The sequence below is a fragment of the Vulpes lagopus genome, chromosome 12 (assembly GCF_018345385.1).
Source record: "Vulpes lagopus strain Blue_001 chromosome 12, ASM1834538v1, whole genome shotgun sequence".
NCBI classification, from domain to species: domain Eukaryota; kingdom Metazoa; phylum Chordata; class Mammalia; order Carnivora; family Canidae; genus Vulpes; species Vulpes lagopus.
This window is the reverse complement of record NC_054835.1, coordinates 38358135-38371735: the sequence shown is the minus strand read 5'-3', so window position 1 is coordinate 38371735 and position 13601 is coordinate 38358135. Positions and strand designations below refer to the sequence as shown.

General features: G+C 37.8%; 1 protein-coding gene across 3 annotated transcripts in view; it reads left to right on the top strand.

Moving 5' to 3' along the window:
* FBXL20 (F-box and leucine rich repeat protein 20) overlaps positions 1–13601 on the top strand; it is a 103861-nt gene that overhangs the window by 68265 nt on the left and 21995 nt on the right. For all 3 annotated transcript variants that reach the window (XM_041724965.1, XM_041724966.1, XM_041724967.1), the window contains 4 exons: positions 4201–4255; positions 6799–6873; positions 9728–9822; positions 10236–10304. In XM_041724965.1, the coding sequence (XP_041580899.1) occupies positions 4201–4255; positions 6799–6873; positions 9728–9822; positions 10236–10304 (294 nt within the window). The remainder of the gene's footprint in view (positions 1–4200; positions 4256–6798; positions 6874–9727; positions 9823–10235; positions 10305–13601) is intronic.

The following is a 13601-nucleotide window of genomic DNA, read 5'->3' as shown; positions in this document are numbered from 1 at the left end:
GAAGGTTTGGTATATTTGTCATAAGACTGTAGCCAAAGAAAGTTGGCTTTTTAGAGAAACATACTATAGGTAACCATATCCTAAAATTTACTTTCAGTATTGATTTGAACAGCCAGCCCCCGTTTTCTCCTCCAGGGATTTAGTATTAAGGTTTTGGGTTTGTTTGTTTGTTTTCTTTTTTTGTACAGCAATGAGTTTTACATATGATTAGACCCTATTTTCTTCCACATAATGTCTCAGTGTCTTTTTCTTCCAGGTTTTCTTTTTTTTTTTTTAACATTTGTTTATTTATTTATGATAGACACACAGAGAGAGAGAGAGAGAGAGAGAGAGAGAGAGGCAGAGAGAGAAGCAGGCTCCATGCAGGGAGCCCGATGCGGGACTCGATCCCGGGACTCCAGGATTGCGCCCCTGGCCAAAGGCAGGTGCCAAACTGCTGAGCCACCCAGGGATCCCCTCTTCCAGGTTTTCTTTATCAAGGGTGGGGAAGGCAAGGTCTATTTTGCTTAAACTTGGGCAGTCTAAAGCCAGTCCAGTTTTTTAATACTCTCTTGATAAGAGATAGGGAAAGACTTATTGAAGCAATCAAGAGGATCATTAGACAATAGCAGACCCTTCATTTCATCTTAGTTTTCTGTCTCTTTGATCTTAACCATTCTGGTTATCAGGGCCGGGTGCCTGACTGGCTCAGTTGGTAGAACATGCAACTCTGTATCTCAGGGTTAAGAGTTGGAGCCCTACAGTGGACATGGAGCCTACTTTTAAAAAAAGAAAAAGGGTGGCTCAGCAGTTGAACGTCTGCCTTTGGCTCAGTGCATGATCCTGGATTCCTCGGATCGAGTCCCGCATCGGGCTCTTTGCATGGAGCTTACTTCTCCTCCCTCTGCCTGTGTCTCTGCCTCTCTCTTTGTGTCTCTCATGAATAAATAAAATCTTTTTTAAAAAATATAACAGTGATTTGACAATTGCACATATTACGAAATGCCCACCACAAGAAGTGTTGTTATCATGCATCACTTAACCATTCTGGTTATAAACATGGGTATGTTAAGAGGAATTCTGTAAAGGGTTATAATGTAGAGAAAAGGACCACCACCAGCATGATCTCAGGTACTTAGACTGAAGTTGAAAAGCAGGAAGGTGCTCAGTATAATGTAGTTTTGTTCTTTTTTAAGATTTTATTTATTCATGAGAGACACACAGAGAGGCAGAGACACAGACAGAGGGAGAAGCAGGCTCCCCAAAAGGAGCCCGGTGTGGGACTTGATCCCGAGATCAAGCAGATGCCCAACTGCTGAGCCACTCAGGCATCCCATAATGTAGTTTATTATGTTGACTTTTTATATAAATGCTATAGATATACATTTATACATGTATTGATTTTTTTAATTTAAGATTATTATATTTGGAAGAATAAATGCTCATTGTGAGCCTCCCCGTCCAACATAAAAAAACCATCACTCTGGCTAAAGCCCTGGCAGCTTATCCCACCAGTTCTTATATTAGGCTTTTCTTTTCTCTTAAGTAGAAGTCAAAGTTTACAAAATAATAGCAGACATTTAGATGGACTACTATGGAGTGGTAGAAGGGACTTCAGCACTGAGGCTTATGATTTTTCTTACTGGGGAGCCAAATCAGGACTGGAGAGACCAAGCTCTTTTTACTTGAATACACAGAAGCATAGTGACTATTTGTGACTTCTGTCTTTCTCTCATTTTAATGTACTGTAATGTCAAAATCCGGGTGAAAACCTAACTCATTTGGGATCTTGATATTCAGAACCCCAGTCAGTACATTCTAAGAATGGAATTAGGATTACTGAGATGTGCGCTTCAGAGAGTCTCCTAGGTCTGCATTTGGCTTCCAGCCTGCTGTTTCACCTATAAAGCTGCTCACCTATGTCAGAGGTGTAATACTATATTTATACAAATTACTCAGGGATTAGTGATGAATTTGCAGAAACAGGATCTTTAGATTATGAAACTCCACATAAAGGTACTTACATAGCTGATGAGAGGAATAAGCAAGGGCATTTCAGCAACTCAGAAATGTTTGTTGCATTAGAAAAATGTTTTTTTTTTAATTGTTTTTCAAAATGTTTTGTTTTAGGAATTGAGGTACCTCAGTTGGGGATATCTATATTTATTTGGGAGTGGTTAGTAATCTATATTGAAGAAGATGGGAGATTTATTCTATAAAAAACAGTTATCAGGGTGGTTAGCAGGGCCACCCCATGGGAACATGAAAGGCATCCGGTGTTTCCCTCTATGGACACATGTACAAAATATATACAGATACAGTGGAATATTTTTTATTTTAAAGATTTTATTTACTTATTTTAAAGATTTATTTATTTTAGAGGGAAAGCATGAAGGGGTAGAGGAGAGAGACTCTCAAGTGGACTTCTTACTGAACGTGGAGTCCAAGGTGAGCCGGATCCCATGACCTGAGCCAAAACCAGAGTTGGCCACTTAACTGACTGCACCACCCAGGCGCCCCAAGATACTATTTATTTGTTTTAGAGAGAGAGAGAGAGAGAGAGAGAGCAAGAGAGAGCTAGCATGAGGAGGTTGAGAAGCAGAGGGGGAGGGAGAGATTTCTGACCTCCATTTTGTAACATTCTAGGTATCTCCAGTTATCTCAAGGAATTTTTTTTTTAAGATTTTATTTATTCATGAGAGAGAGAGAGGCAGAGACACAGGCAGAGGGAGAAGCAGGCTCCATGCAGGGAGCCCGACATGGGACTCTATCCCAGGTCTCTAGGATCAGGCCCCAGGCTGAAGATGGCGCTAAACCGCGGAGCTCCAGGCCGCCCAATCTCAAAGAATTTATAAAATTCTATTGATTTATTTAGTTAGTTATGAGAGACCCAAAAAGAGAGGCAGAGACACAGGCAGAGGGAGGAGAAGCAGGCTGCATGCAAGGAGCCTGATGTGGGACTCGATCCCTGGAATCCGGGATCACACCCTGAGCCAAAGGCAAATGCTCAACCACTGAGCCACCCAGGCATCCCAGAGTTTATAAAATTCTTAAGGCAAAATTAACTTTAATTTACTTAAATCTTTGAATCACATGCTATATCACACTTGTTGACACTTGCAGAAGAGTTTAGCTTATTATTCAGATCAAAATGACCTTTAAAGGGTGCTCATAAGTAAAAAGGGCTTTAAACAGAAGTGACCTTTTTTTTAAAGGTGGCTTAAGTGTAGAGAGTTATCATGCTTTAAGCAAATCAATTATTTCAAATAACAATGCTTCAAAATAAACACTTCTGGGATCCCTGGGTGGCGCAGCGGTTTGGCGCCTGCCTTTGGCCCAGGGCGCGATCCTGGAGACCAGGGATCGAATCCCACATCGGGCTCCCGGTGCATGGAGCCTGCTTCTCCCTCTGCCTGTGTCTCTGCCTCTCTCTCTCTCTCTGTATGACTATCATAAATAAATTAAAAAGAAATAAAAAAAATAAAAACAAAAAACAAAATAAACACTTCTGTAAGACTGAGAAAAATTCTAGGCAGTGTTTCCCAGCAGTGATTAGATGAGTTTTTATAATTTCCTAAATTAGAATTAAATATGTAAAGATTTAACAGTTACTAATTTTTAGTATTTATTTAATTTTTTTCTTCATAACTGTAAAATCCTGTAAGATTATTTATTTATTTACAGAGAGAGCATGTGCACAAGTAGGCAGAGCTGCAAGCAGAGGGAGAGAGTGAAGCAGGCTTCCCCGCTGAGCGGGGAGACTCCGGGCTTGATCCCATCATGATCTGAGCCCAAGGCAGATGCTTAACCAACTGAGCCACCCAGGGGCCCCTGTAAAATTCTTTATAGCTATCCCTCTCCTAGTCTTCTTTTGATTACCAGAAATCTGAAAGTTGTTTTTTACTTTTAACAAATTGTATCAATGAGAAGTATTTTATTATCCCTTGATGTAAGTAATTGAACTTGTTTGGTACTTATATGTACATTTTCAAGTAATTTTAGTATATGCGCTGCCAAAGCAGGCACATACATTTTCAAATAAGATTACTTTTTCCCTCAATGCTTTATATGAGCCGTGTTATGTTGTAAGTTGCTCCAGCTTTTTGTATTTGTTTAAAAGAATGTCTCCCTTTTTATGCATGTATTAACACAGTTATTTATAGGTAAAAATCAAGAGAAAGTATCTTATCATATAATCAAGTTTGTCTCCCTCTCTTTTAGGATATTTTCTTTTCTGGATGTTGTTACTTTGTGTCGCTGTGCTCAGGTCTCCAGGGTAAGAATGGTTGAGATGATTATAGGGGGACCCCTTCCTGATGCTGATGATGCTGCTATGCCTCTGTGGGAGGCAAGCCATTTACTTCAGATGTTAGTTGTATGTTACATTTCAGAAGATGGTATTTTGTGCATGACATTCCCAAACCCATGCAATTCTACAGTGGGATTCTATAATATATACTGTCTCTAATTTTTTTTGGAAATCTTAACTATTTGTATAATGCTAACAGAAGAAACATTTTCAAGGAATAAGTATTAAAATCAAAGGGTAGACTCTACTCAGAATTGTAATAAAATAGTGTTCATTATGTTTTCCTAGTTCATTTTATATGCACCTACACACAAAAGGCTGAAGGCTCTAATTCTGTTATTTCCCCATATTGCTTTCTTCAAAATGTAATAGCTAGAATATAATTTACTTAAAAATTATAGGACAAACCAAATTCCATTCTCAAAGTCAGTTTTTAATTTCACTTTTATTATCTATTTTTGTCAGTTGACATTGTTGTGACAAAACTGGAGCATCATAAACTTATTGGCTGCCACTAATATGAAGAATGGGTTCTCTGTGTTGTGAGAAAAGTGCCTTATGAACCATTCCTACTCTCTTTTGTAATACAGATATATAATGATTTACTTACAGTGAATGAGCACATGTAATCATTTTTTAATAAACTTAAAAAATGGTTTTTTGCTTGTTCATTTAAGAAACATTTATTGAAAAGCTGCTGTATATGAGATACAGTCCTAAGTGCTGGATCTGTAACATGGTTATACCATATTGTATTTATCTTTGTAGGTGTGTCCAGGTTTCAAATAACCAACACTACTCCTCTAAAAAAAAAAAAACCCACAAAACATGCCGTAGAAAATTCACTGTGTCTTACTAACTTTAACATAATTTCTGCATCCCACAGCCATACCAAATCAGTATATCAGCTACTTTGGAAACCATCAGTAGTATTTTGATGATTTCTCTTCATGACTTTCTGACCCTTGTACATGAAAGGTTGCTGTAGACATGGCTGGTACAAATGAATAGGGTTTCCTTTATATCGCCACATGAAGCTGAGGTCTTCATTGAGAAACAAAATGCCCAGACTAGTGTCTAAATCTGTTTGTTTAGGTGCAGTCTCATCTCATGGATGTTGATTTTAGTGAATTTTACTTGTTTTCACTTCAAGTTCCTCTTCCCCATTAATATTTTTTCCCCATTAGTATTTTAACTTAAAGGAGAGCACAACACCAATTTTCATTAAATCTGGAGAATTAGTACATCAATAGTTATGCTATTGTTCTCTGTATTTGAAGTATGTAATGAATTAGCTTTAAAAAAAAAAAAAAAAAACTCCAGAAAGGAACCTGTCATTCCTAACTTTAGTCTTAGTTTGGTGTGTGTTTCCTCCTTATGGGGGAAAGTAAGGAAATGAAAAATATCAAATCAAACCAGAAGTATACTTAGCCTAAGAATCTAGTAAACATATAATCTTTGAAAGTTTTATCTCCCACAGCTAGCCATTTAAGGAACCATTAGGACCACAGAAAGAAAAGCAACATTGAGCTCTTGAGAAAACCTTAAAGATTTCCAGAATGATAACTATATTTACCCTCATACCCCTGATCTATTTCTGGCTGTGTGATACTTACCCTGGGGCTTATGAGTGTATCCACAGTTTCCTTTTTAGTATCTCAGTCTTGGCTCCATTTTGATATGTTGTAGTAAGAAATAATATTCTAAGTTTGTACCTCTACAATAAGACTTTTGTTTACACTTTAATAGGGAAAACTTTTACAGGCTTTATCATTAAAATATGATATATAACAAATTAAAGACTTATAGGAGTCATTTTTTCTAATCCTGAAAAGTTGAAATTCTTGGCTCTCTTTAGCTTAACTGAAGGAAGAAATGTGTGAGAAGTCTTAAACGTTCACTGTTGTAAAATTTCCGCTGAATTGAGTTAGAGGGAGAGATGACCAATTGAAAAACATGCCTCAGTGAGCAAATTGGTAACTGAAAAGAGCAATAAGATTCTGTTGTGTATGTGGAGAAATGAGTTTCTTTTATAAGTCCCAGGTCAGCATATCAGTGTCAAGTCTGACCAGGTGATGCTATGGATAGCAAATATGTGTACTGAACATAGCAATATTTAGAGTACTTTACTCTTTCTGTGGTTTCACCTCATCTTGCTCCTAGTTGAACGATGGAGTAAGAGACTTGTTTTTCATCAGCAGAAGTATCTTATTTGGAGATTAGAAACTAAATCTTCCAGTTGGAAAGGAGTTTCTGGCTAGGATGCTTCACACAACCTGTCCTTTCCCAACCCCGCCCCCCAGCTGCTTGTTTCTGTATCCACTAATTTATAAGATAATCTAATTGGATAAAGTATGAATCAGAAACAAAGCAGACCTTTTGGGAGTTAATGGCAGGGAGCTGAGAAATTTTTTAGTCTATTTTAATCTTTAGTTTGAATTGTAAACTTGAATAGTGCTGGGTTTCTCCCTTGAGTGACTGCTCATTTTGTCTCTTTTTCTTCAAAACAGGCCTGGAATGTTCTGGCTCTGGATGGCAGTAACTGGCAGCGAATTGACCTGTTTGATTTCCAGAGGGATATTGAGGTATAATTATGTGGTGTGTGGCCCCATTTCTCATGTTAGGATGTAATTACAGCATGGAACAGATTAGCCCCAACCATATAAATCTCCTTTCCCTGGAGAGAGAAAGTATTAATTTCAGTGTATCTGAACTTCATGGGAACCTGCAATGTTTTGAGGATAAGCAGAACTACTTTACTGATGGAATACTAAATTATTTAGTATTTTTAGGCTAAAAATTTTTGTTTTTATTTTTGTGGTAGAAATGTGAAAATGGGTTTGCTCATTTTAAGGAAGTCTTTATATTTGATTATTAAAGAATGAATAGGGTTAACAATTTGGGTGGGGAGAGTGGTATTTGCATAAATTGTAACCGAGATGAGCATTTTGGTTTTGGGGGAGCCTACAGACAGTTTTTGTGGAGAATGAATAAAGCCAAAGTCATCTAATGAATAATTTTTACTGGAGTGAGATTTTTTTTCTCTTCTCACTTCTTCCCTATTTTTCATCTCTTATTATAGCGTATTATCTCTAAAATGGAGAAGGATAATGGCTTAAGCTTAAATTATTTGAACATGAACCTGAGTTCTCTGGTCCTTGGTTTTCTTTTCAAGAAAGTAGAAATATTAGCTTCCTCATCATATTATAAGGATAAGATGAGATTTAGATTCAGTTTAAAAATTTTTTTAGGGAGATCCCTGGGTGGCTCAGCGGTTTAGCACCTGCCTTTGGCCCAGGGCGCGATCCTGGAGACCCGGGATTGAGTCCCGTGTCAGGCTCCCAGCATGAAGCCTGCTTCTCCCTCTGCCTGTGTCTCTGCCTCTCTCTCTCTCTATGTCTATCATGAATAAATAAATAAATAAATCTTTTTAAAAAAATTTTTTAAAGGTCCAGTGGAACTTGTTTTGTATTCATGTAAGAAGTTTTTCAAAAGCCTCACATGAACCTTTCATTAGAAACAGAACTTTTGAGGCATCTGCGTGGTTTAGTCAGTTGAGCTTCTTCTGCCTTTGGCTCAGGTCATGATCCTGGGGTTCAATCCCACATCAGTTTCCTTGCTCAGCAGGGAGCCTGCTTTTCCCTCTCCCTGCCACTCTCCCTGCTTGTGTGCTCTCTCTGTCAAATAAAATATTAAAAGAAAGAAAAGAAAAGAAAAGAAAGAAAACTTTCCTTTCTACAGAAAGTGCTTTTTTTTTTTAAGCTTTATTTATTTATTCATGAGAGACACAGAGAGGCAGAGACATAGGCAGAGGGAGAAGGTGGCTTCCTGTGGGGAGCCTGATGTGGGACTTGATCCCAGGACCCTGGGATCATGACCTGAGCCAAAGGCAGGTGCTCAACTACTGATCCACCCAGGAATCCCTACACAAAGTGCTTTCAAAATAATACCCACTGACATTATGCCGGATTCTTAGTTTTTCACAGTTGTCTAATCTTCATGGATATAAATGTTTAAAGAATCATGACCCACAAAATCATTCTTCAAGCTTCTGTTAAGTGTCCATTTTGTCTCTGCTGTGTTTAGAATGATATAGTAAACACTTTGGCAAGGATTCAGCAGTAATAAAGATAGCTAATATCCTTCAGTAGCTGCAGTTTAACCAGGAGGACAGTCTGCATTAATATAGTGGTGTGAGTGGGGTGCCTGAGTGGTTCAGTCGGTTAGGTGTCTGCCTTTGGCTCAAATCATCATCTCAGGGTCCTGGGATCATGTCTGGCTCCCTGCTCAGTGGGGAACCTGCTTCTCCCTCTGCCACTCCCCCTGCTCATGCTCTGTCTCTCTGTCAAGTAAATAAATAAAATCTTTTTAGGGACACCTGGGTGGCTCAGCGGTTGAATGCCTGCCTTTGGCTCAGGGCGTGATCCCAGAGTCCTTGGATTGAGTCCCGCATCAGGCTCCCTGCATGGAGCCTGCTTCTCCCTCTGTGTCTCTCCCTCTGTGTCTCTCATGAATAAATAAGTAAAATCTTTTTTAAAAAAATCTTTTTAAAATATGTATGTAATGGCATGAGAAGTACAGAACACCATTTCCTCAACTACAGAGTATCTTCCAAATTGAACAAAATAAGCAATGTAGGGTTTAAGCCTTTTTCAGGTAGATGAGTTGATCAGTAAGGCTTTCTCAAAGTAAGTTGAAATTTCTTTATTGTGGGATGCCTGGATGGCTCAGCAGTTGAGCATCTGCTTCCGGCTTCAGGTGTGATCCTGGAGTCCTGGGATCGGGTCCCGCATCAGGCTCCCTTCATGGAGCCTGCTTCTCTCTGGCTCTTTCTCTGTGTCTCTCATGAATAAATAAATAAAATCTTTAAAAAAAAAAAAAAAAAGAAATTTCTTTATTGAATTAACTAGGTTTTGAAAACAAGAAGCCTCTTCTTTGTTTATAAATTATTAAAAAAAAAATTATTGAAAAACGAGGATGTGGGACCCTGGGTGGCTCAGTGGTTAAGCGTCTGCCTTTGGCTCAGCACATGATCCTGGAGTCCCATGTCAGTCTCCCTACATGGACCTGCTTCTCCCTTTGCCTATGTCTCTGCCTCACTCTGTGTGTATCTCTCATGAATAAATAAATAAAATTAAAAAAAAATAAAAGAAAAAAATGAGGATGTGTTCTTTTTTTTTTTAGTTTTTTTTATTTTTATTTATGATAGTCACAGAGAGAGAGAGAGAGAGGCAGAGACACAGGCAGAGGGAGAAGCAGGCTCCATGCACCGGGAGCCCGATGTGGGATTCGATCCCGGGTCTCCAGGATCGTGCCCTGGGCCAAAGGCAGGCGCCAAACCGCTGCGCCACCCAGGGATCCCTGAGGATGTGTTCTCTTCAAAAATAATGTTGTGCCTTACTTTTTTGTTTTGTTTTGTTTACCTGTCTTTTTTTACAGGGCCGGGTAGTGGAGAATATTTCAAAAAGATGTGGGGGATTTTTACGAAAGTTAAGTCTTCGTGGGTGTCTTGGAGTAGGAGACAATGCATTAAGGTAAGAACATCACTATTGGTTAACTGGTCTTCTTAACTGAATATAAATGATTTTTATGTTCTGAAGCTATTCAGAACCCAAACACACATACATAGCTTATAACACAGAAAGATCCAGTACTGGGATGTATGGTTTTGAGAATAAAACAAAGCCCCATATCATAAATGGCTCTTTTGGAGCTTTGAATAAATTTTTTTTTAATTTGTTGGCTCAAAGTTAGGGTAATTTTAACCTTGGTTGGCACAAAGATCAATGTTTAAAAGTTTATGGTTAAAAATGAATTTATTTGTAAATGTGAGCTAGTTTTGTACCAGTATCCAATATTACAGACAGTAATGTCTATTATTTTTTGTAATGCCTAGAATTATGCCCATTTCATTTCAAACCTTTAACTGTCTTTCTTTCCTGTAAAGGACTTTTGCACAAAATTGTAGGAACATTGAAGTACTGAATCTAAATGGTTGTACAAAGACTACAGATGCGTAAGTATTTTGTGTTTTAGAAGGGTAAGTTATAGCCTCTTGTGTCCTGTCTGTATTAGCTTTAAATGTGGGCTATTAAATATATTTAGTAAATTTCATTTTAGTCTTACAGAAGAAAGATATTTTAAAAGGAAAAACATTAAAATAGAAATGGCATAAGAAATGTGTTTTGGAATCTGACCCAAATTCTTTCTTGATACTTAAAGTGAAACTTAAAGACCATGGATATGAAGTAGGGATTTTTTTTTTTTATAGTAGGGATATTAATGATATAAATTACTAGGACTACTTATATTTCAAGAAGACACTAGTAGCTTTACCGTGTCAAAAGACATGGTAAACAGGAGTGCCTGGGTGGCTCATTTAGTTGGGTGTCTGACTTTGGCTTTGGTCAAGATCTTAAGATCCTAGGATCTAACCACACTTTGTTGGGCTTCCAGCTCAGCAGGGAGTCTGCTTGTCCCTCTGCCCCTCCCCCCAACCATGCTGGCTCACTCTCTGAAACTCTCTCTCTTAAATAAAATCTTAAAAAAGAAACACACAGGGTAAACAGATAATTCTACAGAAAGTTATAAAATCTTAAACACATACTAAACAGCTTGCAATAATCAATATTGAGAGCATTTATTAAATGACCTTTTAAATACATTGTGTCTGTGTCAGTTACAATATAAATGAAAGCAATCTTTTATCCTTGAAAGCTTACTATCACAGACATAGTAGACAAGGAAGGTAAACATAAAACCCATTGGATCCAGGGTATCCATTGGTAATAATATGTATCAAATAACATTTAAAATTACATAGGAAAATTGTTGCCTATTATGAAGTGAAGCCATTGAGGAAGCTTGTTTATATAGGGTGGGGCTAGGATTATTCAGTGAACTTTCCTGTTCAAAAAGGCCATGGGATCTTTAGAATTGCTTAATGAAGGCAAGTGGAAGAAGACACTCCAGACACAGGGTACAGTTTATTTCATTCCTTTCTTTGAGCTCACAGCATTGTTAACTTTTAATACAAGAAAGTATCTGAAAGACAACTGTGGTTGTTAATTCTACTGTGGTTATTAATTCTAACAAGTATTATTTCTGTGAATTGATTTGACCTTTAACATGAGAAATGAATCTAACGCCTCCCCTAACTATGACTTTATAACCAGTAGCCTACGTTTATTTTAGATAAATTACCTGTTTATTTTTTGCTTTTGAATATTTAATGTTACAGAGATTAAGAATTTGACCACTTTGATATCTAGACAAGTGACATAAAATTTACACTTTTTTCTAGCTATCTATCCTATATACAGAAGATAAATTGATAAAAATGTAATATAATTTATTACAAGGCTATTCATATTTGCTGTTTCTAATAAGAAGTAGCAAAAGACAGGAAACAATCCAAATGTCATTCCATGGGAGACTGTTAAATAAAAGGAATGAAGAGAATATATAGTATTCTGGAGTGATCTGTAGTATTCTGTGATCTTAACATACTGTTAAGAAAGCAAACTGCAAAGAAGTTTTATAAGATACTTTTTGTAGGGGCATCTGTGTGGCTCAGTAGGTTAAGTGTCTGCCTTTAGCTTAGGTCATGATCTTGGAGTCCTGGGATCAAGCCCTGCTCAGCAGGGTGTCTGCTTCTCTTTTCCCTCTGCACCCATACCCAGCCCATGCTCCCACTTGCACATGTTTTCTCTCTCTGTCTCAAATAAATAAATAAAATCTTTTTTAAAAATATGCTTTTTATAGGGCCAGGAGACAAATATTAGAGTAAACAAATATTACTCTTTTTATATTTTTAAAAAGAATGGAAAGATAAAGAATGAATCAAAAGGTGATTTATGGGAGAGAGAAAACAGGGATGAAAGGGAGACTCTGAAATATCATGTGTTATGGTTTTACTTTATTAGCTGTGTAAATGTTTTATGTGATTAAAATATGAATTAAGTCAAAAAGAAATCAAAGCAGTCCCTAAACATTGAAAACAAAATAAAACACATGAACCCAATCATACCAAATGGAGCTATAACTACACAGAGAAGTTACTTGTGCTGACTTTTGATTTCCTTTTTTTTTTTTTTTTTAAGATTTTTTTTATTTATTCATGAGAGACACACAGAGAGAGGCAGAGACATAGGCAGGAGACAAAGGCTCCATGCAGGGAGCCTAATGTGGGACTTAATCCCGGGACTCCAGATCATGCCCTGAGCCAAAGGCAGACGCTTAACTGCTAAGCCACTCAGGCGTCCCTGACTTTTGGTTTCTTACAAAATGTTTTAAACATATACCAAGGTAGACAAAATAGCATAATGAACCCATCACCCAGTTTCAGGTTGATAAAACTGAGAAATCACCACTTTATGGCCAATCTTGTTTCATCTGTATCCCCAAACTTTTCGTATTTTGAAAAAAGCCTGAACATTATATTATTTAATCTGTAAATATATATTTCTAAAAGATAAAAGCTTTTAATATATGCATGTTAACTTCATCCCTCCTATAAAAAAAAAACTTAATCTCTTAAAATCATCAAATAACCACTGGTCAGTTCAGATTTTTACTTGTTCTAGTGACTTTAGAAACACAATATTTTAGGGATGCCTGGGTGGCTCAGTGTTTGAGTGTCTGCCTTTGGCTCAGGGCGTGATCCCAGGGTTCGGGGATTAAGTCCCATGTTGGGCTCTCCCGCAGGGAGCCTGCTCCTCCCTCTGCCTGTGTCTCCCTCTCTGTCAGTGTCTCTTAAGAATGAATAAATAAATATAAAAAAAAAAAACACAACATTTTAAGCACAATATAAAAGAAAAATGACACAAACTTCAATAAAAGGTGGAGACGTCTGCTTCTGCCATGACAGTAACTGCCCTCGTGCCATCAACAACTATAAAACTATACAAATCATAGCAAAGAACCAGTTGGAGATGTTGGACAATATGCAACAAGCACAGGACTGAGAAACAAATCAGGTGAACCCTATGACCGCTCTTTCTGCCTGGTGGTATTTTCCAGATGATGGTATAAGGAGAAGGAGCCCAAGCAGAGAACTAGATTCTGGCTGATTTGAAGAGTCAGAGATCAGAGCTCCGGGAGACGGAAGTAACTGGAATTTTTGTCTTGAGACAGGGGAGCTACTCAAAAAGGGCATAGAAATATACATTGAGGGTGCCTGGGTTTCTCAGTTAAACATATGCCTTTGGCTCAGATCATGATCCCTGGGTCCTGGGTTTGAGTCCCATGTCCAGGCTCACTGCTGAGCAGGGAGTATACTTGTTACTCTGCCTCTGCCCTTCCCTCTCTGCTT